Raw genomic sequence first — 27135 nt, forward strand, 5'->3', positions numbered from 1 at the left:
ATAACGCATCCTGAGAAGAGGGCTAGAAGGCCAGTGTCTGAAGTGGTTCCTGGTTAGTGTTTTCTCAGATTCAGTGAAGCTTGAAAGGATAGGACCCAGATACAGGACTCTGAACGTCCAGCACAGGTGGACAAAAATGGCCATGCCACAAAAGAGCACTGAGTGAGGGTTTTTTTCTTGAAAAGAAAACTGAAAAGGAAAGATGAGCCACTTCACATTTTGGGGCTTGTAGGTTGGCACTGCTGTGAGGGAGAAGCAGTGATTTGAGGGCTTTTAATTCCCATCCTCTGATAGAGTCCTGGTACCCTTTTGATCCTGAGAGATACCCTGAGCAAAGGGACTGAGAGGGCAGTAACAGAACTGCCTTCATCATCATTGACTATATCTTGAGAAGCTCTTGATTTTACAGCATGCTTTTTTTTTTAGCTTTCTACTTTTTTTCTTCTCACCCATATAGCTTTATGCTTATTATTAAAAGAATCTGTCCTTTTCAGGAAAAAGTATCTTTAGCAGCACAGCTATGAGTTCTGATCAGAAACGCAATAACCAGTCAGAGGCTGAAAAAATTTGCCAGGTCTTGGGACAGCAGATAAGACCCTCTATTCAGAGAGTCAGAAAGACAAGCTACATTTACAATATTTGTTCTCCTTTGTAGAAATACAGCAGGCCCCTCTATCTGTTGTTGGGGTTTAACCCCAGCCAAACAGCTAAGCACCATGCAGCTGCTCACTCACTTCCCCCCACTCAGTGGGATGGGGGAGAGAATCAGAAAAAAAAGTAAAACTTGTGGGTTGAGATAAGAACAGTTTAATAGAACAGAAAGGAAGAAACTAATAATGATAATAAAAATAATAAAATGACAATAATAATAATAATAAGATTGGAATATACAAAACAAGTGATGCACAATGCAGTTGCTCACCACTCGCTGACTGATGCCCAGTTAGTCTCTGAGCAGCAATACCCCCCAGCCCCACTCCCCCCAGTTTATATACTGGGCATGACATCCCATGGTATGGAATACCCCTTTGTCCAGTTTGGGTCAGCTGCCCTGGCTGTGTCCCCTCCCAACTTCTTGCGCTCCTCCAGCCTTCTTGCTGGTTGGGCATGACAAGCTGAAAACTCCTTGACTTGGTCTAAACATTACTTAGCAACAACTGAAATCATCAGTGTGTTATCAACATTCTTCTCATACTGAATCCAAGATATAACACTATACCCGCTACTAGAAAGCAAATTAACTCTCTCCCAGCTGAAACCAGGACACTGTAGTGGTGCTGGTTTGGCTTCAAGAAAACATGGCTGGGCTCTGACAAACATTCATAACTGCTGAAGATGATGACAGCAAATTTCGTCTTTGTCTCCAGAAGGGGCGGTGTTTGCCATCTGGAATACCAGACTTAGATGACCAGAGAGTAGTAAGTTTTCCTTTCAAAAATGTGTTTCAACAGGAATACAACAGAAGAAGGGATGTTAGGATGAAATCCTCATTTAGTATAGAATGTTTGCATTTTATCTCATTCTTGTCTTCCATTATTATTAACAAAAGATATTAATTTTGATTTTTATTTTTGCCTGAGGTCTAAGCAGGCTGAGGTCTCTTGAAGTCTTGAACTGTCAGCAACTGTTTATGATTTGTAGGGGAAAGGTCAAATTTAACACCTTTAGCCCTGCCATCCCACTCAGCCTCGAATTAATATAACACACCTATTATAAAATTGCAGGCATTTAATTCAGGACAGCAGAAACAAATATTTTCTATGCTTCCTCCTTCCCCTCCAACTAATGCTTCAGTGTATGAGTCATTTAATCCTTAGAAAACTGAAGATGAAAAGATTTATCTTGGTTTGCCTATGCCTTTCACACAACCAGGGGCAGCTGGATTGTTACATGGTAGCTCACATGAAAATTTTCTTTGAAAGCCTCAAAGTTTTAGGTCAGTAGCCCTTGAAACTTCAGTAATAAGAGTTAACATCCCCTGTTGTGTGTGAAGCTTTAAGAACTCATATGGCTGCTTCTGTTGGCAGGAGGACAGAAAAACCCTCTGAAAGTCAGAGAGTGCACCAAGAATCCTTCCTGTTATTCACGTGGGAGCACATAGCTGTTGCCAGAAATTTTTTCTTTCTTTCTTTCAGGAGTGGAAGGTTTTAGCAAGGGTTTGCTTGCCACTTTGGAAAGAACTTGGGAACTACGTGACCTCTGGCAATGGAGCTGATGCGATCATAAGCAGAAATATATAACTGCAGGTTTCTGGTATATGTCCAAAATCCTTGAGTGAATAATGTTGGAAGGGGCTTGTAATGAGCATGGGGAGCAATTAAAACTTGTGCTTTGGAACCTGAAACACACATGCTATTAGGTTTTTGTCCATGGTATGTGCCAGATAATTGATAAAACAGCTACACATGCAATGAATTACTACATCTAGTTTTCTGATTGCACAGGAGAGAATGAGTTTCTCAAGTGATACATATCAGAATATTTCAAACAATTATTATAGCCTCTGCCATACTCTGAACACTTTCTATAAAACCAGTTTTAGTCCAAGAAGAAATTGCCCATACGTGGGCCATGTGTAGTCTCACAGCCCATGTCAGCCACTTTTTCTGTACATTTTGGAAAGCAGCTACCCTTTTCTGCACACCGCGGTGATGTGAGTCTGCAGCTGGTTCTGCACTGAAATTGGTAACTGCTAATGCTCTCCAGTTATCAGGAAAATAAGTGTGTAAATGTATTCTGATGCCAGATACCATATCAGAGCAGATTCCTGGCATCTGACTAGTCATCTTGGTTACTAGCAGGAATGCTATTTTTACATACATAGTAATATCAACTTACAAAACTGATAACATGGGGGTTAAATACCGTCCAAAACCTAGAGAAAGTGCAGAATGAAGTGAAAGTGTAAATGTTTTCATGTATATTTAAGTAGTGTGTAGTACGAAGGAAACTGAACTGCGACAGACTGGGAGTCCTGACACAATGTGGGTTGCCCTGCTGAGAGCTCGTCTCTTTTTCAGCTTTTTTTCAGCTTTAGAAATGTTACAAAGCATCATCACTGAAGTTCAACTGCAGATGGTTAGAGCAGAGAAAGGCGCTCAAGGGAAAAGAATGGGACTCCGTGGGAGGCGAGGCATTCTGCTGAGGGGAAGGTTCAAAACCTCTGTGAAACCTGTGGTTTTACTCAGGGCTTCAGTTTGGCTGTTTTTTCTTTCAGAAACACTTACTGAGATTGACTGTAATGCTCATTTGTAGTCACTGTTTGGTCAAGAGGAAGCAGTACTGATAAACCAATAAATGAGGAAGTTCTGTATTCTGCAAGGTGACTCTGTGTTAACAGTCTGATTTCCACAGCTTTGATCCTTGTGTCTGTTTATGCCCAAGTGAAATAGGCTTGGGCATAAATGCGGTACAGTCTCTGCTCACTTTGACTTGTGGTGGCGTTTAGCCCTTGTTTCACCTACCTGACGCACAGGGTTAAGTTGTGACAATGAGAGTTGCAGTTGAAGGTAAGGTCCTCGATATGACCAAACACTGGCAGTTCCAGTTGGAGAGATTCTTCACACCTTTGGGCACGGTGCTCCTCCTGACTGACTTCTGATACCCAGCCAAGTGTAGCTACGGTTCCCCTCTGGGTAAGTAATCACAACATATAGGCAGAATTGTGAAATGTACCTTGAGGAAAGGCTGTTTGTGAAGACAGGTGCTCATTGATAGAATCGGCTGTAAAAACCCCAGCAGTGTAAACCTCAGCAATGGAACAAGGTATGTGCATGAGTGTACATACACTGACTATGGAAAGGATGGTATTTAGAGGGTACATTTCAGGATGCATGAACAGAAATACACCGATTTTTAGGTTTTGCCTATCATGCGAAATGACTTAATCAATAAACTGAAAACAGCCCCAAACAAAGCTTTGCTGAATTGGTTAGTAAAAATAACATTATGCAATGTTCCTAATTGTTTAACAGAGGTATTCAGGAATATCAGGTTTATTTTAACTAGTTGTAAATTTTTCTTTATGGCAAACTTTATTTGAATGTATATTAAAGTCTGATAAAGAAGGGCAGTAAGGAAATTAAACATACTACAACTAAAGGCTTAGATACTTTTGCTTTTTACAGCTGTGTGTGCACTGGAGTCAGTTCTGATGAAAGCTGATGGTATATTTGATTTTGTCCATGCATCAAAGTTTTTTCATGGATTATATTGGAAATAAAACTGCCACTGGTTTGCATAATTGGGATATTATTGTTCTGTCAAAAATAGTGCCTTAGTCTATTCATTTTCATGGATTAATGCCCAGCAATGGGAACTTCCTCTTTAACTTGAAGACAAGACAGTATCAGCTGACAGGCAGAATCTTGCTGCTTATTGAGAAACATTCATGATCCCTGGTCTTGTCTTGGGTCACGAATGTCTCTGAGTTTTCTGTAATGTATTACTCAGATTCACTGCACTTAGGAAAGCAGAATGGTTTCAGTTCAGTTTCAGTTCAGACTATTTTACTCATCAATCTAAAAATGAAAAGTAGACATTTTCTTTCAGCAAAGCAAAGGGTTAAATTACTCTTTGCAAAATTGAAAAGGTAATTGCAAAAGAAAAGTTTCAAAGGAATGTAATGCAAGCTTGAAATATAACTGGCACTGGTGTCTAGAATAAATTTTCATACTTTGCAGCTTCTTTAGCTGAGTCCCCTCTTGCCTTCAACTCTCCTCCAGGGTGCTGTTTTATAGGGTGGAGTAAGCTCTAGACTGAGTCCAAAATGGGCCCAGGTGCCCCCCTCTCCCCCTACCTGAAGAATTAATTACATACTTCATGAATTTAATCTTAAAATTCATTAAGATTAAATAAATCTTCATTCATTTATTCATCTCTGCTTCTTACTTCCTTGCTAATTAATCTTACTGAAGCATGTTGTGTTAGTTTGGAGGCTTATGGGACTGAGGTGTTGGGTTTGGTTCTTTACATCTGCCTTTGCAACGCACTCACTCTCTGCTCTGTTGATTTGCTCGCTAGGCTCCTGCCCTTGTTCAAAATGCTAATTGAATGGCTGCTTTATTGGATTCCTCTATTGCCAGATTGTCCTACAGTACTGTATGCTTCGTGGCTTCTTTACAGCTTTCATATCATAGAGACTACTCTCTATGGTTCATTTTTTATAATTTTTTGAAGGAAGCTACAATGTGGGGTATCCCTGATAACCATCCAAGGCATCTCTAGTGTAAAGATTGACCTGTAAAGGTTTTGAACTGTGCCAGTTTGCCCCTGTTACCAGCTTTTGCGATCTAAGCTTTTGCCATCTGTCAGTGTGCTACATTAATTAGTCTGCTTGCTGAGGAAAATAATTCAGTGGGGTAGAGCTCTGCAAGAGATTCTGATACAAAGAGAAGTTGGTGGTGGGGGTTCTGCTTCCTCTTTTCTGTGTATGCAAAAGAGGAGATGCAGTTGGGACAAATTTCTAGAATGTGTGTAACCATCAGAAGCAGACATGAAATTAGAAATGCGGAATTATTCAAACAGTCTTGCCTTGGTGAATATTCTGCACCACAGATAGGCTTATTTCCTCCTAAACTGTACAGTTATGTAAATATTACAGAAGTAAATGTATTTCGAGTTTGGACTGTTAGAAGTTTCCTTTCATTGTGCTCTTAATACCTGCATTGTAGGGACATTTTGTTAATTCTTAGAATTATATAATCTATATAAGAAAACCTTGTTATGAGGTAGTAATTATTAAGGAACTAGCATCTCATGTGAGATTCCCCAGCTTGAAGATTACATATGTTTGAAATTCTGTTTTGAGGATGTTAACCAAGTATGCAGAGGACTTTTGCTGGCTCTTCACTCGGAGGTGGATTCCATGCACAAAAGGTGGGTTATATTTGCTCCATTATTTACATTTTTTTTCTTTTTGTTATATCTGGTTTGGAGTCCATCAAATCTCAGGTGCTGGTGTTTCTTCACTGTTGGAAGATATTCTTGCACTTTGAAATTTCAGTGAAAACGCTCATCTGTATGTTGAATTTCAACAAAGAAGAAAGGGAAAAAAATGTCTGGTATGGCAATTTTCATTCTCATCCAACTCTAATACTATCATAAGATAGTGTTAGAGGGGTAACTGTTGATCCTTAATATTGCTTTTCTAGACATACCTGCTTTATTCTTTGACTGTGGCACTCTTCAGTGCTATACAGTGCAGATCATCCCTTGTCGCAGTGTATAGCATAGCATGAACAGTAAATTAAAACTCATCTGGCAATGGAGCACGGACAGAGAATATCTTTCTGGTTTTTTTCTCCCTTCAGAACATTTCTTGCTTTGTTCCTGGCATCCCTTTTGCCCAGGGAGAAGTTCCTCCAGATAGTTCCAGATCAAAGTTTATTTGATTCTAGAGTTTCTTTACCAGCCTGGACTCTGAAGAACAGGGTCAGCTGCTCTTTGAAGGAAGCTGGGTCAGGTTTGCTTGTCTTGGTTCTTCTTGTGAGTGATACTGTACTTTGACCAACCATCCCAGCTTCATTTCTATTCTGTGCTCAGATACCCCAGCACAACCTTCTGAAGGCAGAATTTCACCACTCAATTGGATTCTACTGAGGTAGAAATTTATACTTTATTGATTTATTCTTTTATTGCTCTTGGTGATGTTAATTACACATATTTTTGCTTTACTTAATTAGAAGAAAACTTGATTAAGCTTCATAGGAGACTTGGAGGAGAAGAGATGAGTATTTATATCAGTCAATCAAATTATTAGAGACCAACACTCATTATAACCTAGAACTGAAAAAATAGGCTTTTGGATTTTATTTAACAAAAGATTACACAGGGGCAGAATTTTAAAACTTTGGGGTTTTTACAGACAAAATCAGAACAGGAAAAAAAAAATTGGGGATGTTAGTCTCCTGAAATAGTTTATGAGTTGCTCATACTTCACTTGTATGTGTGTTGCATTAAATGCATGACAACACGAGAGTAATGCCCAGGTCATGGTTTTTCATGATTGGACTGATACCTCTCCAAATCTGTGTAGGCTATTGATAGACATGACCATATATTAATGCTGCTGAACCATTTTCCATATCCACAAAATCTTTCCCTCCCTGGGTTTTTTGATCCATAGAACTAGACTCATTGTCCCTCACCATTTCTAGAGAGGTCCTTTGTCAAACTGCAATGCTGGGGTAATTTGGAAAATGTAGGAAATTTCCTAGGACACCTAGCAAATCCTGCAGCCTTTGGAAGCATCAAGTGTTTTCTTTCAGATTTTGGGTACCACTGCTTCATATGTAGTGTCTGGTGATGCTGTGAATTTCCTGTGAGTATGCTTTTGGCCAGATAGGCATTACAATCTTCATGAGACAGTAAAATTCCTCCTCAAGATTCTTGGCTTACTGGAAAAATGGACCCCTATGTCTCTGTGTTATAGCAAAGACAAAGCTGAGCCTGAGGATGTGCATGGCCATGTCCTGGGTCTTTGGAGTGTGAAGAGGAACACCCTTTGGCTCTTCTGAGTGAAGAGGTTGTTTTTGCACCCATTTCTGTGAGGGTCCACGGGGCTTTTGGAGTTCTGTCCCCAAATGAGTGTCGACATGGGGTATATGGGAAGAGCAGATGGGAGGCTTGCTCTGTTCTCCTTTATTCCCAAATGCATTGATGTCTGTTTGTACCAGTTTTGTATTTTTCAAGGTTGTTGAGAAATTTGCAGTTCTTAACATCCCTCTGCTTTTTAACATACCACTGATTGTATTCCTTCCATTATAAAGGAATTAATTTCTACTAAACTGAGAAAATAAATAATTGGAATTAAAGAATGGGGGTGAGGAGGATTGATAAGAACTTAGAACAAAAGTATGTAAAAATAAAGTTTTTATTACATAAAATTTCCATTTTATTTTAGCAATAAAAAGCAAATTCAACAGTTCAACTATTTCAGCAAATTCCACGTGTTTTCTTTCCATAGGGCTGGACTCATCAGTGAGACGTATTGAACAGAAAATGAAGATTTGCTTCTGTGTTTCTGTAAAAAAACAAGATAAACCTGGAAAGCACAATGAGACCCCTTAGAAATATCTATGTCTTTGCTTGTGTCTTTATATTCATGCTATGGAATAATATCCAGCCAACTGTGGAAAATGAATTTATTGCAAATTATTCAAGCAATTTGCTAACTAATGTTCCAAAAAATATTCCAGTCCATACTCATGTATTAGATTTATCACATAATAGGATCTCTGGACTTAGTATCTCAGAATTTATTTATCTTTCTGACCTTCAAGTATTAAATCTTTCTCATAATCTAATTACAGAGCTTGACTTTAGTGTCTTCATTTTTAATGAAGGTTTGGAACACTTAGATTTGTCTCATAATAATATTTGGAAAGTTTACTGTCAAAATCTTGCATATCTTAGACATTTAGATCTTTCTTTCAATAAGTTTACTGCCCTGCCCGTCTGTAAGGAAATTGGAAACATGTTTCATTTGGAGTACCTAGGATTAAGTGCCACAATGATACGAAGGTCAGACTTCAGGTATATCATACATTTGCAGCTGTGCACTGTTTTCCTGACCTTAGAAGACTTTTCTCTGTATGAGCCTCAGAGTCTGACAGCCTTGAATACAAGGAGCCTCCACATTGTTTTTGCAGCAAACCAAAACTTCAGTTTTTCCCTCCTGTACGATGGAATGAGCACTTCAGAAATCTTAAGAATCGTTAACTTAAGATACACCTTGAGCTACAAAGATTTCCCCTCCCCTTCTTTAACACTTCTGAAGAAAATCAAGACAACAGCGCTCATGCTTGACACTGTGGACTTACAATGGACTATCATTTTGCAAATTTTCCTGCTTATTTGGTACTCACCCGTGGAGCATTTGACTGTGAGAAATTTGACTTTTCGGGGACCACTGGGGGAGCTGACTGAATATGAATTTCTACCCTTATTAAGCTCTCTGGAACAATTAATGTCTTTGGGTGGCTCCATGAAGGTGCTAACTTTGGAGCATGTCCGTAATAAGGTTTATTATTTCAACCAGGAGATTCTATACAGACAGTTTTCAGAGATGAATATTGCCAGTTTGACAATATATGATGCATATATGCCACACATGCTTTGCCCCAATAGAACGAGCTCATTTCAGTATTTAAATTTTTCTCACAATGCCCTGACAGATGAATTGTTCCAGAATTGTGGCACTCTGACAGATCTGAAATTACTTATTTTGCAGAGGAATAAATTTGAGAGCCTTTCCAAGGTAAGCTTCATGACTAGCCGTATGAAATCACTGAAATACCTGGACATCAGCAGCAACTTGCTGAGTCACGATGGAGCTGATGTGCAATGCCAATGGGCTGAGTCTCTGACAGAGTTGGACCTGTCCTCAAATCAGTTGATGGATGCCGTGTTTGAGTGCTTGCCAGTCAACATCAAAAAACTCAACCTCCAAAACAATCACATCACCAGCGTCCCCAAGGGAATGGCTGAGCTGAAATCCTTGAAAGAGCTGAACCTGGCAATGAACAGGCTGGCTGACCTGCCGGGGTGCAGTGGCTTTTCGTCGCTGGAGTTCCTGAACGTAGAGATGAATTTGATCCTCGCCCCATCTGCCGACTTCTTCCAGAGCTGCCCACAGGTCAGGGAGCTACAAGCCGGGCGCAACCCGTTCAAGTGTTCCTGTGAACTGCAAGACTTTATCCGTCTGGAGAGGCAGTCTGGGGGGAAGCTGTTTGGCTGGCCAGCAGCGTATGTGTGCGAGTACCCAGAAGACTTGCAAGGAATGCAGCTGAAGGACTTCCACCTGACTGAACTGGCTTGCAACACGGTGCTCTTGCTGGTGACAGCTTTGCTGCTGACGCTGGTGCTGGTGGCTGTCGTGGCCTTTCTGTGCATCTACTTGGATGTGCCGTGGTACGTGCGGATGACGTGGCAGTGGACGCAGACAAAGCGGAGGGCTTGGCACAGCCACCCCGAGGAGCAGGAGACGGTTCTGCAGTTTCATGCGTTCATTTCCTACAGCGAGCGCGATTCGTTGTGGGTGAAGAACGAGCTGATCCCGAACCTGGAGAAGGGGGAGGGCTGTGTACAACTGTGCCAGCACGAGAGGAACTTTATCCCCGGCAAGAGCATTGTGGAGAACATCATTAACTGCATTGAGAAGAGCTACAAGTCGATCTTTGTGTTGTCTCCCAACTTTGTGCAGAGCGAGTGGTGTCACTATGAGCTGTACTTTGCCCATCACAAATTATTCAGCGAGAATTCCAACAGCTTAATCCTCATTTTACTGGAGCCGATCCCTCCGTACATTATCCCTGCCAGGTATCACAAGCTGAAGGCTCTCATGGCAAAGCGAACCTACCTGGAGTGGCCGAAGGAGAGGAGCAAGCATCCCCTTTTCTGGGCTAACCTGAGGGCAGCTATTAGCATTAACCTGCCAATATCCTTTGAAGCAAATGAGGAGCAGAGTGATGTTACTTCTCCTAGTAGTGTAAGTCAGTATGTGAATAACTGACTTGATTGTCTTGCATTAAATGGTTATAATAATTTTTTTATAGTTTTTTACAGTATTCCTAGTTTGTAGCAAAATGTAATTGTGATACATACAGAAATTGCTATTGTTCATTCTAACTGTGAAAGCAGTCAGAAGTCTTCTGTAGTTGCCCATCATCAACAAAGAGAAGGAGAGGGAAATTTTCATAGTGGCTGCACTTATTTCTGTGAACTTGGGTTGCCTTTGTATTGGACTTTGCCCATTGAAAGCTGTATTTTAAAGTAACAAAAATAGTGTTTGGTTCAATGTCATCATGACTGTCAAGGCATGCATTTTATCTTTGTTGTGACATGGATGTTCCTGGGTTAAGGTGGTAGGCATCTGCTTCCTTGTGTTTAATTATATAATACAAAGAAGAAGAAAACTGTTATTTAAATCCCTTCCTGTACATTGGTATAGTAGATGTCAAGGGTACCTTCAGCCTGTTTTCCCTTCCTGGAAGTCTTTCCCTTTGTCACAGACAGAGATTTTCCAGGGTAAGAGCTGAAAGTTGGAGCCATTAATGCCTGTTTAATATTCTTCTTCCTTTGCTGTACTAAACATTCCCGCTTGCCTAGATTTACCTACCAAGTCATGATTTCATAGAATTTGCTATTCCTTGTCTTCAAAATAATATCTGAACTTATGAAATATTGATACTATTATAATATTGCTGCTTTCTGCTATGAACATATCAAGCTATGTTGGGTTGCTTGTTTTTCCTGTTTTCTAAAGTGTAGAAGCTTGATGTTTGGAGGTGAATCCCCTTTTATCTCCAGATGTTCACTGAACTCTCTTACCTTGCCCTTTTAATCAGCAGGTGCTGAGAGTCATCATGCGAGTGAAAAAGGAGTAATTTGCATTGGGAAGTAACTTCTCTGCTAAAATAAAACTGTTTAAACTAATGGTATTTATTGATAAGAGACATCTAATAATTTGCTGTGCTTCGATTTAATTTGACAATATAATAAACATCTCATTTTTTATCTGTTATTAAATCTCCTGGTGTCGTTTCACTGGTGATGAGGAGTTGTGTAATTATACTTACAGCTTAATGGAAATGCAAAACCCTCCGATCACAATCATGAGCAGCATGTGAGGTGAGCCACCCAGTAAGAGGATGTGATCCTTAACCCTCGCCAAGGCGGCTGACCGAGCACCTGCCAGGTGTGTGTGGTGGTAGCTAGATGAAGCAGTGGATGGGAAGCTATGGGAGAGCTTCCCAGTGTCCAGAGGTGCTGAGACACCGCTGTGCACCCGCCTACCACCTCAGGTTAACTGGGTGTCGCAGTGGGATGCTAGGGACCTGGGTCTCAACGTAGAGCTTTGGAAAGAAGGGCTAAAAACCTCTATTAAGTCTTAATTTCAGGCAAAGGGAAGTTGGCTACTGATTTCTGTGATAACACATAACTGAGATCCTCCCCCTCCCAAAGCCAGGACCAAGATTTCTTTGTGTACCTTAAAAAGTGCTGCTAAACCCTCAGTACTTCAGTGGGAGCTGGTGGATGCGGCATGCTTGAAAAGCAGGTTATTTATGATGAGGGCAGATGTTCAAAGACAAGGAGGAGCTTAGTGCTCTGCAGGAGTTCAAGTCAGGAAGGCTTTACCCTACCCTGAGAGTCACTCGTGGCACACTTCATGGCAACCCAACACAGTGGCCAGGGGCATTAGGCACCATGAGGCACTGCCGAAAGTGCATCGCAAAGCTTGTGCGCCAGTCAGCCGGTTATAGTAGGCTGTGAGGGGCTTTCCGCAGAAGTAGTGACGATAAACCTGGGGCTGCAGCCTGAATGCACCAGTGGAGCTGCAACGTTTCCCTCTTAAGAGGTTTTTCCCAACCGTACAGCATCCCTCTGGGTGCAGGTTCTTTACTTCCTCCATAACATCGCTGTCTGCTCTTAGGCAGTTGCCTGTCTAAGCTTTAGTGGCTTCTTTATTTTGGCTACAGCCAGAGTTACACCCGTCTATAATTTAAAGCTTGTGTGCTATACAGCTCTTGGGTACTGAAGGAACTGTTCAGTTGCAGAGGCCCGTGCACATTAAGCCGGTTAGGAGTTTTGTAGCCTTTACCTCTCCAGAGCTCCTCTGCGCTTTACAGTGGAGAATGCTACCAGAAAACCTGTGCCCCTCTTTCCTCAAAGATTTCTCCCCCTCTCAAGCATTACAGTCAAAGGACATGATTAGCATTCACACTTAGTGGTAACGTTTTAAGGGGCACATATTTTGTCCTGTTTACTAGATGAGAAAAGAGGAAGTAAAATTTCTCAAATCAGGCTTTCCGGTCTCTGTAAAAATGTAATGCATCAGCAAACTGGGTTTTATGTCCTAAATAGTGCACAGGGTCTGGGCTGTGGAAGATTCCCTCACCTTTAAGACTGTTTTGAAACCTAAACTGTAGGTAGGTGTGAAAGGAACAGTTTCTCAACTCTGTCATGTATATTGTTTTAGGATATTAAACCTTTAACACCCCCTTATACTCTGGCCTTCCTACCTCAGAAATCTTTCATGCACATGCCAAGTATTTTAGTTATTTACTTATTGTACCATACACTGCAGCTGCTTAAAATACACTTCTGAGTTCCTTTGATAAAGCAGATTAATTTTGTTGGTTTTTTTTTTTTGTTTGTTTGTGGGTTGTGGGTTTTTTTGTTGGTTTTTTTTGTTGTTTGTTTGTTTGTTTAATGTTAGCATTTGATAGTGTTTCTCATCTCTTCTCTGTTGGAACTTCCATTTTCTTCTTCCCTGAAACTCTGTTTCTCTCAGAGGATACATAAAGTGTTGATTATTTTTTGTTTTGGCCAAACGTAGCAAATGCTTTTCTTCACTGTTTTTTTATGAGGCAATACGCTGTTGAAGACTTTTTTTAAAAAAATGTGTTCATAGAGCTGCTTCTTGGGAAGAAGTTTGCAAGACATGAGTATCTGGTTGAACCCTTGAAATACTGTCATGTAAATGTCCGTGTTTAGAAAAACGATCTCAGGTGCTGCTCTCACTGATCTCACCGGCCTGGAAGCCCACATGAAAGCAATATTGTGTATCGACTTTGTTAACAGTGTTCGGCCAGGCCAGAGTTTTAATTGTAGAGGGTATGTTAAAAGTGTTTTTATGGCTAAAAATTGCCCTAAAGACACAAAGATCTGTTCTGAATCCTTGAGCAGATTTCTGTGCGTGACAGGATCTGACTCAGTGATAGAAGGTAAGACAGAAGGAGCAGCTTCATTTCTTAACCACGAGAAAAGAAACAATTTCTTAAAGTACAATCACGTGAGCTTAAATTTTGCCTTTTTCTCAGCCTAAGGGTGACACCCAGTGGCCGATTAAATTATCACTATTTCCTGAAAACGATGGCTCACGCCAGAAGGCATAGAAACGCCTTTTGCCTCCCAGGAAAGCTGAGGTAGATACTCAGATCAGCCCGGCACACGCAGGACCCTCCTGGTCAGGTCACAGTGACGCTGGGACTCCGTGCCCCCACGCCATCCGTCCCTCCCGCCCAGGAGGCTGCGGAGCACACATACCGACTGGGTCGCTGCCCAGTGAACCTTGTAAATTCAACGGCGCGGTGGGAACACTGACTCTTGCTTTACGACCAGCAATCCCGGTTCTCGAGCAGGACGCCGAGAAATACAAGCCGGTTATTTTCTCACATTCTCTCTGCTGTTTGCGGGGTTTTATTTTTACGCCTCGTTTCTGCTGTAGCTCCTTTGCCTTCTGTATGTCACCACGGCATAGCGTAGGTGCTCACCAGGCTGATCTGCTGGGCCCCAGGCAGCAACAGACCAACATCCCGATGCGGTTACCTCAGCAGGAATGGAAAGCGTGGAGAGATGCATCGTGAATTCAACCGGGCTCACTCTTTCTAGGCATCTGAAGAGGCGCCAAGAAATAAAAACTTTCTGCGGCAGCTCTACCCATCACCATCGTCATCTCTCGGCAAAGCGCGCCCGGATCCGTGCGCATCGACGCGTTGGCGGTCTGCGCTGTCTGCTCTGGCACCCCGGCCTGGGAAAGGGCTGTGGGGGTAGAGCACGGCTAAAGGAGCAGGCCCAGACCGCCGCTCTGCAGGTGCTAAAACCCGCAGACTCGCGTGTTTGGCGCTCCAGACCCGCCAACGGACGAGTTAGAATGCCCTAATTAGAAGCGAGCAAACTACTTTTGTGAGTTCGCCACCAGGCGCAGTGCTGGGCACAGCTCCTCCCCAGCACGGGGGCGAGAAGTGGTGTGTGGGCTACCCGCTCCTGCCCTCGGTCGTCCGTGGGGCAGGGACACACGCCACGGGGAGAGTGCCCGGGCGCTGCCGAAGGGTCACCCGAAAACCCAGGGGCTGCCGCGCGCTGCCTGGAGCCGGCAGGGATCCCTGGGCACGCCTCTGACCCTTGTACCCGTGCCACTGCTCTCTGTCGTACAGCGTATGACGACGTGACCACGAACAACATTCCGAGGGTTTTATTAACATGTATAATACATACGCACTGTATACTAAATATAGTATGAGGACTGTACAGTACAAATTTATGTTCACAGTTTGACATGACAAAATGTCATTACTGAATTCCCATTGGACTACCAAAGTAGAAACAGTGAAAGTACATTAAACGTTCACATCTTTAGTAAGAAAAGATTACCAAAATGTCTCTGTATTTGCAAGTTATAGTAATGCACGCTAGAAACCTTTAATTACCCATTCAGTCTTATTAGCTTATAAAATATATTACATTTTATTAAAAAATTTCTGCATAGTTTATACAAGTATTAAAGTAAATATAACATCCCTGCTATATTTGCAGGTGAGAGATGCTAAGCAGAAAGATTATTTTGACCCTCTAAAGTACATTAAAAAACAGTGCTAATACCTGTAAAATATAATGAAAACTGGTGTAGCCCTCTTAAGATATGTAAAATGCTTTCTAATTTTTTATAGAAAAGGATTTGTATTCATCTACATGTTGCTAACCTTGACAGAGACAACGACGTATTTGGACAAGATGTGGCATTAGGAGTATCACTGCAGAGTAGCAGTGTATATTTAAATAAAGCCACACACATTAATACCTGCTTAGTTTTTGCGATTGTCTTGGAAACTAGTAATTTATTATAATCAAATGGCTTGAACAGGCACATTTTAGCAAAAAAGTATTACCTGTTACACACTGCACAGTGCAATACTGCTAGGGAAAAAGGTGGGGTTTTTAAATATACACGTGCTGCAGGACAAAGGTTTTCTATCTTTGTATCTAAACTGGCTCCTCTTTAGGGCAAAGATGGAAGGACTGGCTTCAAAAAGTATTTAGTTGTGTATATTTAAAAATTACAAGATATCCTTCAAATCAAGATTTGCTAAACTGAATCAATGAGACAGTTAAGAAGATGTAAATTCACATTTTCAGCTGAAAGATGAAAGTGTGTTTGTTTGACATCCCACAAAAAGACACCACAGACACAAGTGAAATATCCTATAAGCAAGGCATTTACATGAAATAATGCCAAGTATTTATATTTAATATTTAAATTTCTGTAGTTCTAAATCACAAGGCACATGGATAAAGATATTTTAAAGTTCTATTGAATGTCCATTGTATATGTCCCCACAATTAGCATAAATATTTTCAGGAAAAAAGTACATAGGCTAATGAACGAACATGACAAATAACCTAGCTTAAATTCTCCAAAGTAACTCTTAGTTACAAAGAACTCCTGCTTTTAGAGTACTTGATTTTAGAGTTCTAATAAATAAAAAAAAAAAAATTTAAGAAAATATTTTGTGAAAGCCTTAAAAGAGAAATAGAGCATTGGAAAGAAATGTTCTTTAAGTATGTCAAATTTCATGCATTTGCATTTGTTAAGCTAAAAATGGGACCAGTTGCCATTAAGGTGCTTATGTCTATAGGATCTCATCTGCTTTTTTTCCCCTAGAATATAATAGAGAATTATTTTCATCCCAGGATACTAAATGTCTGTAGACTTGTGACTGTTGCTACGGGGGCTCCACACAGCCTCTCGGTCAGCGATGTGTCTGCATTCACATAACTGCCATTAAAACCTAGAGCCTAATGAAGGCCAATTCTGCTACCACTGACAATAAAAATATCCACCCCAACCCCCCGTTCTAGAACAGCTGCTCATTAATATCATTCTCTTCTCTGCAAGTTCCTCAATGTTAGTAACAACCTGGCCTCCAAAGAAAGACTGATTCATCTCCCCAGGTTTTTCAGCTCCATAGATAAGCAGATGAGGGCCAGTTATAAGATCTGGTGTAACTTCCCTCAGTCCTAGCGAAGTGCTGTAACAAAGCACGTGGATCTTCCTCACAAAAGCTTTGCAGCACTGTTTCCAGGCCTGCTTTGCAAATCCCTGTCCTCCCCTTTGTAGAGCACATGTTCAGGGCTCTATTCCTTAAATAGCCGGTTCCAGACTCCTACACGTAAGCTTTGTTAAACAACTGGAACAGTACTTTGTTTTACAGCAACTGCTGTAGGAGCGTTTTTCTCCTCTCCAATTCTGTGGGTATGAGGACCTCAGCAGAACAGCTGGAAAACCCCTATCACGAAGGGAAGGCTCTTCGCACTCACACTCTTCCATCTGCAAGATTTTTCCAGTTTGCTGTTGGACTCCACAAGACGTGGCAGCACAGCCTACCTGCTCCAAAAGCTCAAATATACCCACCTGCAGAAGGACACTCCACCTGCCTCCTCCTGGAGAGTTTAATGAAACTCCTCCTCCCCTCAACCCTCCATTTTCCAAGCAGGTTTTTCCAAGAGCAATGAAAATCTGACTTTAGTATGTTGAGTTCGCAGGGAATGGTGTTTACCTTACATAGGGGAAAGAAGAAAACAGCACTGGTGTTTGAGAGCCTAGGGAAATACATCCTGTTTCCTTTGCAGTACCATGAAGTCTGCCAGCTAATAAAGACAGAAACCTTCCTTTCAGCAGGCTTTCAGAGGCAGGAACATTTCTAGGGTCAACTGCAGGTTGCTTGAATTCAGTTTATTTTATCTATTGAGTTGTATTTGCTGACATGGGTGTTAAGACTGGCTGATGTGATACTTTAATGCAAGACACGTCCACAGGAAAGCTTCGTCTACCTACCTTTGAGAGACTACCAGAGTCACTATCAGAGTTATCAAAAGGATGACTTGGTATACTTTTTTATCCAAAACAGATACATGGCTCAACTTATCATCAGAAGTGCTTCATATCTGATGCCATCTTCTCATAAAAATATTGTGGATTAATAATTTTAAATACTGTAATGTACTAAAGTGGCACACACTCACAACAATACAGTTTGGAGCATTTCTTATGTAATGATTGCTATTTTCTGAGGTCAGGCAAAGAGAAAAAATTATTTAGAGGAAATGTAGGGGAGTGATTGTAAAGGGACAGTCTATATCCCTGAAATGAAGTGTGGTAGGTTTCTACGAGTATCATCTAATGCCATGTCATAGGAGAGTACCATGTGTGTTCCATCCATACACTTGCACAGAAACCATACATACAGTGTCACACAAAGTCTTCGTTTAACAAATCCACCAGGGCATTATGCAATAAAAACAAGGATATATACTACACTATAATACAGAGGACTGATGACATTGGTTTAGATGCACAGTATTATGTACAGATCAATTCCTGCCAATTTTTTCTTCTTGACCGGGGTAAATGAGACTATGACTCAATCTTTCTATAAAGTAATTATAATACTTAGATTTATTTCTACAGTGTTATTCACTGTTTGGGCAGAGGGGATTTCTAAATCAGGTGTCTTTCTAAGAAAAACTGTTGTGTTAACCACATTGCAGAAATCAACACCGTTGGGAGAGTCCATTCATTGCATTGTTGAGTATAAAATAAAAGTGTATCCTTTACAGGGCACATAAATAAAAGTCTCTGGCAAGGACTAGCATTTTGGATATTCAATAACATTTACTAGTTTATCAGTATATGCTGGGTTGATTATATGAAGAAACCAACAAAAGCTGTTAGTTTACAAATTCCCTTATTCACAATGGAATACATTAAACATACTGTCTGCAGAAAGGGTTTGCTTAGCATCCCCAGGAGAACAAAAAAAAAAGTGTTCACATTCTTTAGGTCTGACCCGTGGCAAGGACGTAGAAGGGTTAGATAACATCTGTTACTGACCATACGTAAGCTTTTAATGGTATAAACTCAGAGATTCAGACCAGCTGAATCCCAACTAAAATGCATGTGTAAAAAAAAAAAAAAAAAAAAAAGTGTGACAGCAGTCAGGGACAGAAGACATTCAGACTAGCATGTGGCGTTTTCTGTGAAGAGCAAGATGGTCCGAACGTGAAAAGCTACGGTCACAGTCTGGGCACTGAAAAGGTTTGATTCCTGTATGCTTGCGGAAATGCCGCGTTAGTTCATCAGAACGAGCAAACTTCCACGTGCACCCCTCCCAAGTGCATTTGTATGGTTTTTCACCTGGAAAAAGAAACACAGAAGCAGGGATTTAAGACACAAACAAATCAGTTAAATATTTGACAGATTTATCGTCCTGCCTTGTCAAATTTCAGCAAGTACTTTAATGCTTACTCAAAAAGCCTCCAAACAGCACTGGGCTGCAGAGTACTCTGCACTAGGAACTGTGTAGTCGAAGTTAACAGATCAAAAAGTTGTTTCCTGTCACAACTTATCTTTTTATTGTCTCTCTGTTCCTTCCTCTGCCATATTAGCACTTGTTTTGTCTCATCAAGCACAGAAGTGTGAAGGTTTAGGCATTTGTTCAAGTATTTCAAAACCAGGACCCCATATTCTAGATTAGTTGGGGGAAAATGACTGGTGCTACCATTTAACACAGCAGGCAGAAATCTTGTTGTGACCTCTCAGTTACTGTAGTATAAGCAACCGGCACCAGTGTCACAAGGAGGTCAACTTAAAATCTCTCTCAATCATTACTTTCTAATATGTGATCTTCCTTGTCCTTAACACCATTGTGCTGCCCAACAGGTAAAGGCCTGGCTTGATGTAAGACAGATATAAACTGGCCTCCGTTTTACCTAAAAGTGTCCCATATCTTTCTTGGATGTACATATATTCATTCAGCATACCAAGACGAACATTTCTGCGGAGAACAGAGATAGGGATATGTTTACTGAAACACTCCCTCAGAAAAAAGCACTATCGGACCAGTGGTTAGTATGTCCACATGAAGCAGATGTGTTTGTATTTGGCACACGGTCCAGACTTTTGCAAATGGGCTACTCCCATGGAAGTCTCAGTCAAATTTAACAGTGATGTAAGAAGTGAGGTAGTGTAATTTGAACTGATTTGGTGTTTACAGGGTGTGCAGAATTAGTAATCTGCAAGCAACTGGACAGAAAATGAGCAAAGAGCCAGTGAATGTAAAGCATACCAGCATACACCATGATCCTGCTTTGGCTTATAGTCTTTTGCTGTGGGTTTTTCCTGGTGCACCCTCTGTCTTTTGCTCAGCCTATAATTATATTCAGCGCAATGCCAGATCTAATTTCTGTCATTTTGTTATTTACATCTGTGGTCACCTGGCATTAGCACAAACTAAAAGCTTAGTCTACTATTTTACCATAGACTTGACGAAAGAAAAGCATAGCAATGCTCAAACCTGTATGGGTTCTTCTGTGAGCTTTCAGATGGGAGCTTTTAGTGTAGACTTTGTTGCAGCCTTCATAATCACATCGATGTATTCTGCGTTTTCTTTGCGTGTCCGGAGATTCCACAGGTAAAGGTCTCTTTCCTGGCTGAACTATAACTGAAGGGTGATTCCTGCAAAGCCAAATTGAATGCTAAAAATGAAAAACATTTAGCACAGCAAACCCCAGCTAGTACGATTCATGACAGAGCCCTTTATTCACTACCAGTTTGTCTCTTGGCAGAAAGAACAACATTACACGCATGTCGAAAAATTCCAAGAGGGCTTAGCAAGTTTCGTGTATTCTAGCAGTAATATTTTTAAATGTTTACTCACTCTGTGGCATGATGTAGCCATTTTTACTACTCCCTAGCTTTTTTTAAACTTACAAAGGAAAAAAAAACCTTCAAATTCCTGTTTTTCAGTCAAACCCAGATTTCTCAAACTCTGTGAGTTCATTGAGAACTTCTCTTGTACTTGTTAACAGTTTTTCTTCTTCCTTCAAATGTAATTAATTTGCTTGTAATTGGAAACAGCTATTCCATATTATTAAAGAAATTGTATCTTTAGAGTTTCAAAGCAGAACTCGATCTTTATTGTTCCAGCCACTCCTTTAAAGAGTAATTAAGAATTTCCTGTTTGGTGCTGGCAGGAGGGTGCGGCCTCCCTATACCACTGACGTCAGTTCCTAAAAGTAGAGTTTAGCCTGTGTGGCACACCCACAGGATGTCTGAAGTTGTCCCTCTACCTTCATAAACATCATTTTTTGCTTTTGAAGCCCACAGGTATAGTGCAGGTAAGACACGTACTACTAAGGCTCTACAGAGGGGTCTGGACAGGCTGGATCGATGGGCTGAGGCCAATTGTACGAGGTTCAACAAGGCCAAGTGCCAGGTCCTGCACTTGGGTCACAACAACCCCATGCAGGGCTACAGGCTTGGGGAGGAGTGGCTGGAAAGCTGCCCGGCAGAGAAAGACCTGTGGGTGCTGGTCGACAGCCGGCTGAATACGAGCCGGCAGTGTGCCCAGGTGGCCAAGAAGGCCGACGGCATCCTGGCCTGTATCAGAAATAGTGTGGCCAGCAGGAGCAGGGAGGTGGTTGTTCCCCCGTACTCGGCACTGGTGAGGCCACACCTCAAGTACTGTGTTCAGTTTTGGGCCCCTCACCACAGGAAAGACATTGAGGTGTTGGAGCGTGTCCAGAGAAGGGCAACCAAGTTGGTGAGGGGCCTGGAGCACAAGTCTTATGAGGAGCGGCTGAGGGAGCTGGGGCTGTTTAGTCTGGAGAAGAGGAGGCTGAGGGGAGACCTTATCGCTCTCTACAACTACCTGAAGGGGGTTGTAGTGAGGTGGGTGCTGGTCTCTTCTGTCAGGTGGCTGGAGATAGGATGAGAGGAAATGGCCTCAAGTTGAGGCAAGGGAGATTTAGGTTGGATATTAGGAAAAATTTCTTTACTGAGAGGGTTGTCAGACGTTGGAATAGGCTGACCCAGGAAGTAGTTGAGTCACCATCCCTGGAGGTATCCTAAAAGCACGTAGACAAGGTACTCCATAACATGGTTTAGTGGGCATGGATGATGGTTGGACTCAATGATCTTGAAGGTTTTTTCCAACCTAAATGATTCTGTGATTCTAAGATTATCACTCTCTACAACTACCTGAAGGGGGGTTGTAGTGAGGCGGGTGCTGGCCTCTTTTGTCAGGTGGCTGGAGATAGGATGAGAGGAGATGGCCTCAAGTTGCGGCAAGGGAGGTTTAGAATGCATATTAGGAAAAGTTTCTTTACTGAAAGCGTTGTCAGACATTGGAACACGCTGCCCAGGGAAGTGGTGGAGTCACCATCCCTGGGTGTTCAAAAAACATATAGACATGGCACTTCAGGACATGGTTTAGTGGGCATGGTGGTGTTGGGCTGACTGTTGGACTCAATCTTAAAGGTCTTTTCCAACCTAAACAATTCTATGATTCTATACATATGGGCTCCTGTGACAAACAAAAACTTACAACATTCATGCATGTGAAAACATATCGAGCTTCTTAAAAGGTGTCATTGACTGTGGATAGTTAGGTTTGAACAACACCCCTACTGTAGAACTGGGGACAACCTTGATTCTTTCTTCCATGTCAATGTTAGAAAAGGAAGTAAGTATGTTCATCAAAAAGTTAAGTGGCATTACAAATCTCGCAACCTCACAAAGGTTTTTCAACTTGTTAGCAGACCTGTATCAGTGCTTTTAATATATTTTTTAGCTTTTAACTGAAACTTAGTATATAGTGTACAGATACTAGCAGTCCTTGTTGCAAAACCAGCTCCTCCATGTGACAGAAATAAGCTTTCTAGAACTCCCGTCTTTTCTCAGTTACTGTATTTCACATTTCTTTACCGATCGAATTACATTTTATAACGCTAGGTTGTCTTAGTTACTTAAACCAAGTTCCTTTAGTGCCTCATTTTCAGAAACACTGAATACCTACTCCTCTCAGCAAAATAAAGGGCATGTGCTAAAGACAGAAAATCTTTTGCATGGTTTACAAAGGAAAAAATTTTCTATTACTCTCCACAGCAGCAGGATGGGAATTACTGATGTGGGAAAAGTTTAATTCTGTTATTAATTCTTTTATTACAGTTACAAGCTTGAGATTTGGAGCCAAATTCTCTTTCTTGGGTGTTTCTGTGACTGTTGAGTGATGTACTCTTCAAGTACACATTAAACCTAGCTAAAAATACTGTAACGGCGGGAAACCCCAGATGGTGATGTTAGACACAGATGTACATACTTAAATAAGAAAGGCAGGCTTTTAGCTTCCAAATAAATGCTTCTCTAAAGCAATGCTCAGTTTTAACACTGTTGCATACCAGTCTTTTTGGAGAAACTCTGGCTTAGGACAGCAAGCAAACTTGGTTTAAATCCCTATGTGTGGAGGCTAGTCCTGGACATGGTAACATCTGGAAAAAGGGAGAAAAAGGATATTGGCTGTACACCATTTGTGATGGTTTTCAATCTAAGAGCGTGTAAAAAAAGGATGAGAATTTGTCTCTGTCTCATTTTCCCTTTAGAGGAAAGGAGGCTGGCAAGACTATGGAATGTTATCAATAATCAGACAGGGTGTGGCAGTTTTAAAAAATCGTTAAGGTGCGTGTCAAAACTCAGAGTAACGTTAAGTAGGTGCCAATAACAAAAGCACAGCCCTAATTCTTTCATTCCCTCTTACACAACCAGATACAAATTCACCTAAGTCTAACTATTTAAGCACCATTCTTTAATAAGTAAGAGTATCTTCCAAAAATCATGTTACATTTTCAACAGCTTTTTCCCCTTCTTTACCAAGACCATACTATGTTGACAGCATGAGTTATAGACTTCGACACTTGCACCCAGGAGAAAATACGACGTTAATGAGGCTTCTTATATTTGGTCAGAGATTATTACCTCAAGTTTGATTTTAGAAATAACTGTATAGTTATGCCAATTATCAGACATACTAGAAAGTCCAAAAATCCCTACAGAAATGCCACCAACATTATGTACATAATGTGTATGCCAAAAATTAACACTAAAGCAAAATCAGTCACTTGAAAGTGAGACTGAAGGTTTCCTATGCCCCTTTAATGTAGCTTACGTGTCTGAACAGTGCACTCTGGGCAGTTGGAACCTATGAAAAATGATAAAAAATCATTGCCTAACTACAGCTCATAAAGCAGAGAGAGGCTGATGAAGCTGTGAGACAACAGGAAATCTTATAAAGGTCTAGGTCTCTCATCTTGTAACTTGTGTGATTTGTCTCTGTATTTTTTTTAAATGATAAAAAGATGAAAACTACCATTTACAAACTTCTTGCTGTGGATATAGCAGAATGTGAACTTGAAAGGCCTGGCTTTAGGAACGAGCAAGAACTGCAGCTCTACAGGACAGCTAGGAAGCAATTTAAGCCATTACAATGTGAGGACAGGGTCTCCGTAAACATAATGTTCTGCACAGGCAAGCAGAGGAGATGCTTTGAAAACATGGACTATTCAAATGTTTTTTGTGACAACACTACCTACATGTTATACCAAATTTTATATTCTTTGCTCAGCGGAAGGGTTTCCTGTGGAAACTGGACTCATTGGGAAATAATTAATGCAAATCACTAATGCAGGTGACAAGTCTGCAGAAGTCTCAGCCCTGGAGGAAGGGTGTGGCATCAGCCAGGAACAGCACTTACTGGTTTGCTCTTGTTAAAGAGGCCTAACAAAGTACAAAAGTAAACCAAACGATTTCATAGTCCTGACCTAGCAGAAGTTAGTTCCAAGTACATGCATACCTGACTCCCTTATGTGGTAGGTCCATTATGGAAGATAACTCACTCCCTAGTAAACATGGATGTTTACTATTTTATTTTGTGTTTATTATAATAAACCAGATAAGGTTATTTTTAAATAAACAGCATACAGTTTATAAAAGCTAGCTGGCAACTAGTTAATTGCAAAGAGCCTGCAGTCTAGAAGCTGCATCTAAGCTGGTTAAAGACCTGAAAATGAGATGGGGTGCCCACAAGAAGGCTATGCAGAATGTAGTTAGCTTTGGAGCCACAGTGTGCCTTCTAACCTGGGAACAGTCATGAGCAAGAGGAAGAGGCTGCCTTCTGAAGGGAACGCAGCCTACTGCCCATCTCATGCTTCCTCTCTCTTTCTGAATTGCCCCACGTTCACACACCGGTTTTGGGAGTCTGGCTTGGAGCCCTTCTTCCCCACTCTAGGAGGTGAGGTCTCATACAACCACTCTGAGGGTGACGGTGAGCAGGAAGAAAGGGCAGAAATGGTTTCTGAGGTCACGTACTGCGAGCCCAGCTGAGTTCCCAGCTTCAGCTCCTGCCAGAGTCATGCCGGCAGCCTGCATGCCTGCCCAGAGCAGTGCCTGCTGAAGGATGAGCTGGGCTCTAGGCCATTCCATAATTTTGGTTAAGTTGACAGCAGTTTCCCTAGGAAAGCAGGAAATGGAAGGGTGCCCATGGCTCCTCAGGTACTTCCTGAGAAATCTTTAATACTTCCAATTAAAAAGTTTCTGCCCCAGACCTCACTACTTCTTTCTAGCCCTTGCTATGCCTTCTGTAAACAGGACTGTTTTAAACCCTGTTAGATCTGTGATCCAGTTCATGCAGTGGCCCCAGTTACACTTGTACCAGCACAATGAACTGGTACTGTCTGGGGCAGAAACAAACGGCTGAGGAGAGCGAAGTTCAGGATCTACTTGAGCTGCCAAAAAACCCTCCTATGAACAACGGTCTTAGGTAAACATGGAATTTCACTCGATATATGCAGAACTTGTAGGCCTGAGGGGGTTCTTTCCACCAAGTAGCCAACGTTTTTTAAAAGACAAAGAGGTCCTCCAAGAAAAGAAAGTCACAAGAATCTTTTTAAAGAAAGGTATTTAGGTAACATAAATACAGAGATCAGTATGCAATGTCTTTACAGTATCTTTCCAGTTTGCTGCTGGTTTTACATAAATAGGTCTCACTGGCTTATTGGGATTTCTACTTTCAGTAAATCGTAGGATAGGGACTAACATTACTTTAGAAATGCATTATATTAAGTGGCAAATCTATGTGGTTGCAATGTATCAATACCTATCAACTCCTGTACTGCTAAAGAAGAAAAAAACCATTGAAATCACATTTTGCAGTGGCAGTGGTGGGGGAATGATGTTTTTCTCTATTTTATCACATGTTCTAAAGCACAGCAACACTTCCTCCCGCCCTCCCCCCCCAAAAAAAAAAAAAAAATTTGGTAACTGCTGCAATGAACTACTTTTCATTCTTCTGCTGATCTTGGGACTAGCTAGTAGTCCAAGTAGTTAGCTACTTACTCTTGCAACATTACTTGCTGGGGAGACAACGAGGTCATCATTGGAGGTGACATTTGTTCAGGATAGAAGTCAGTCTTCGATGGTTCGCTTCCTGGCTCAACTTTGATTGTTTTCTTCAGTGTAGGCTTCTCATAAGACTCAATGACAGGCACTGTATGGGGGAGGGTAGGAGAGGGAAAGCAACACATCAAAAATACGGAGAGTTATGGAAATAAAAACTGTATGTAAAAATCTACAGTTAAAACAAAAGAAATCCCCCAGCTCTATATTTAGTGCAAGAATTTATGCTAAAATACAAAATCTTCCAATTTTAGTCTATCTCCTGATGAACTATGATGCAAAACAGTTCTCTTCATTTTCATCAGTCCAACATTTTTATCAGTCAGTAGATAAATCTCAGTAGATAAATAGCTTTATGCAGGTATAAATCAGAACAGAATACAACCTTGGTAAGTTTGGTAAAATATTTACACAATAAATTCTATGCCTGTATATTTTAGAAGAACAGGAATTATGTTCCATTTCCTAAAATGTGAAAAACACACAAAAAAGTGCTTGGATATACAGTTATTTTCTCAGGATGAGATGGCATAAAAAAGAAACTGACAACACCAACCTTGCATGCTACTTGGAGTTTCCATCTCATCTGCAAGAACTGTGGACACCATGATGGGCTGCTGAAGATGGGGAGCATACATAAAAGGAACTGGCTGGACCACAACAGGCTGTATAACTGGGAGTATTCCAGGGCTTCTCAGTCCATGGCGTGAAAGAGCAGCCGCCATTACAGGTGGGATTGTTATTGGCATGGAAATAGGCTGTACTCCTGGGGGTGATGGTGTGAATTTACTGAGAGGTGAGCTGGGTGAGGACAGAGTCAATCCAGGTGAAGTTCTCCTATGCACAGTCTGAAATTTTAAGGGGGAAGGAGAACTTCCAGTTGAAGGTGGTGAGCTCCGTTTGTTCACTGTAAGGTCTACTGGCTCCATCTGGATTCCATTTGATAGTCCTTCAGGGTTTGAGTAGAATTTATTGTGCAACATACTCGGTGTAGAGTAAATGACGCTATATTTGTTTGGCTTCATTTGGTCCATGTAATTGGACGGGTATGACTGTCAGGAGTAGGA

The 27135-nt window shown here is 41.3% G+C and overlaps 2 protein-coding genes across 7 annotated transcripts in view; one reads left to right on the forward strand and one right to left on the reverse strand.

The window, feature by feature from the left end:
- Window positions 1–5423: 5423 nt before the first annotated feature.
- Window positions 5424–11486, forward strand: LOC126052273 (toll-like receptor 1). 3 transcript variants are annotated; one of them, XM_049832715.1, is made up of 3 exons: window positions 5424–7854; window positions 7967–10489; window positions 11352–11486. In XM_049832715.1, exons 2-3 carry the CDS (start codon window positions 8057–8059, stop codon window positions 11385–11387), a joined length of 2469 nt encoding a protein of 822 aa, XP_049688672.1. In that variant the 5' UTR covers window positions 5424–7854; window positions 7967–8056; the 3' UTR covers window positions 11388–11486. The 3 variants fall into 3 exon arrangements, with proteins under 3 accessions (XP_049688672.1, XP_049688682.1, XP_049688692.1); XM_049832725.1 differs by having other exon boundaries at window positions 5424–6601; XM_049832735.1 differs by having other exon boundaries at window positions 5424–5877.
- A 3476-nt stretch (window positions 11487–14962) lies between these two features.
- Window positions 14963–27135, reverse strand: part of KLF3 (KLF transcription factor 3) — a 29526-nt gene continuing 17353 nt past the window's right edge. For all 4 annotated transcript variants that reach the window (XM_049835006.1, XM_049835023.1, XM_049834998.1 and 1 more), the window contains 4 exons: window positions 26625–27120; window positions 26009–26159; window positions 20136–20296; window positions 14963–18976 (listed from right to left, as the gene is read on the reverse strand). In XM_049835006.1, the coding sequence (XP_049690963.1) occupies window positions 18795–18976; window positions 20136–20296; window positions 26009–26159; window positions 26625–27120 (990 nt within the window). In that variant the 3' untranslated portion in view covers window positions 14963–18794. The remainder of the gene's footprint in view (window positions 18977–20135; window positions 20297–26008; window positions 26160–26624; window positions 27121–27135) is intronic.

Source organism: Accipiter gentilis, chromosome 3 (assembly GCF_929443795.1).
Source record: "Accipiter gentilis chromosome 3, bAccGen1.1, whole genome shotgun sequence".
NCBI lineage: Eukaryota > Metazoa > Chordata > Aves > Accipitriformes > Accipitridae > Astur > Astur gentilis.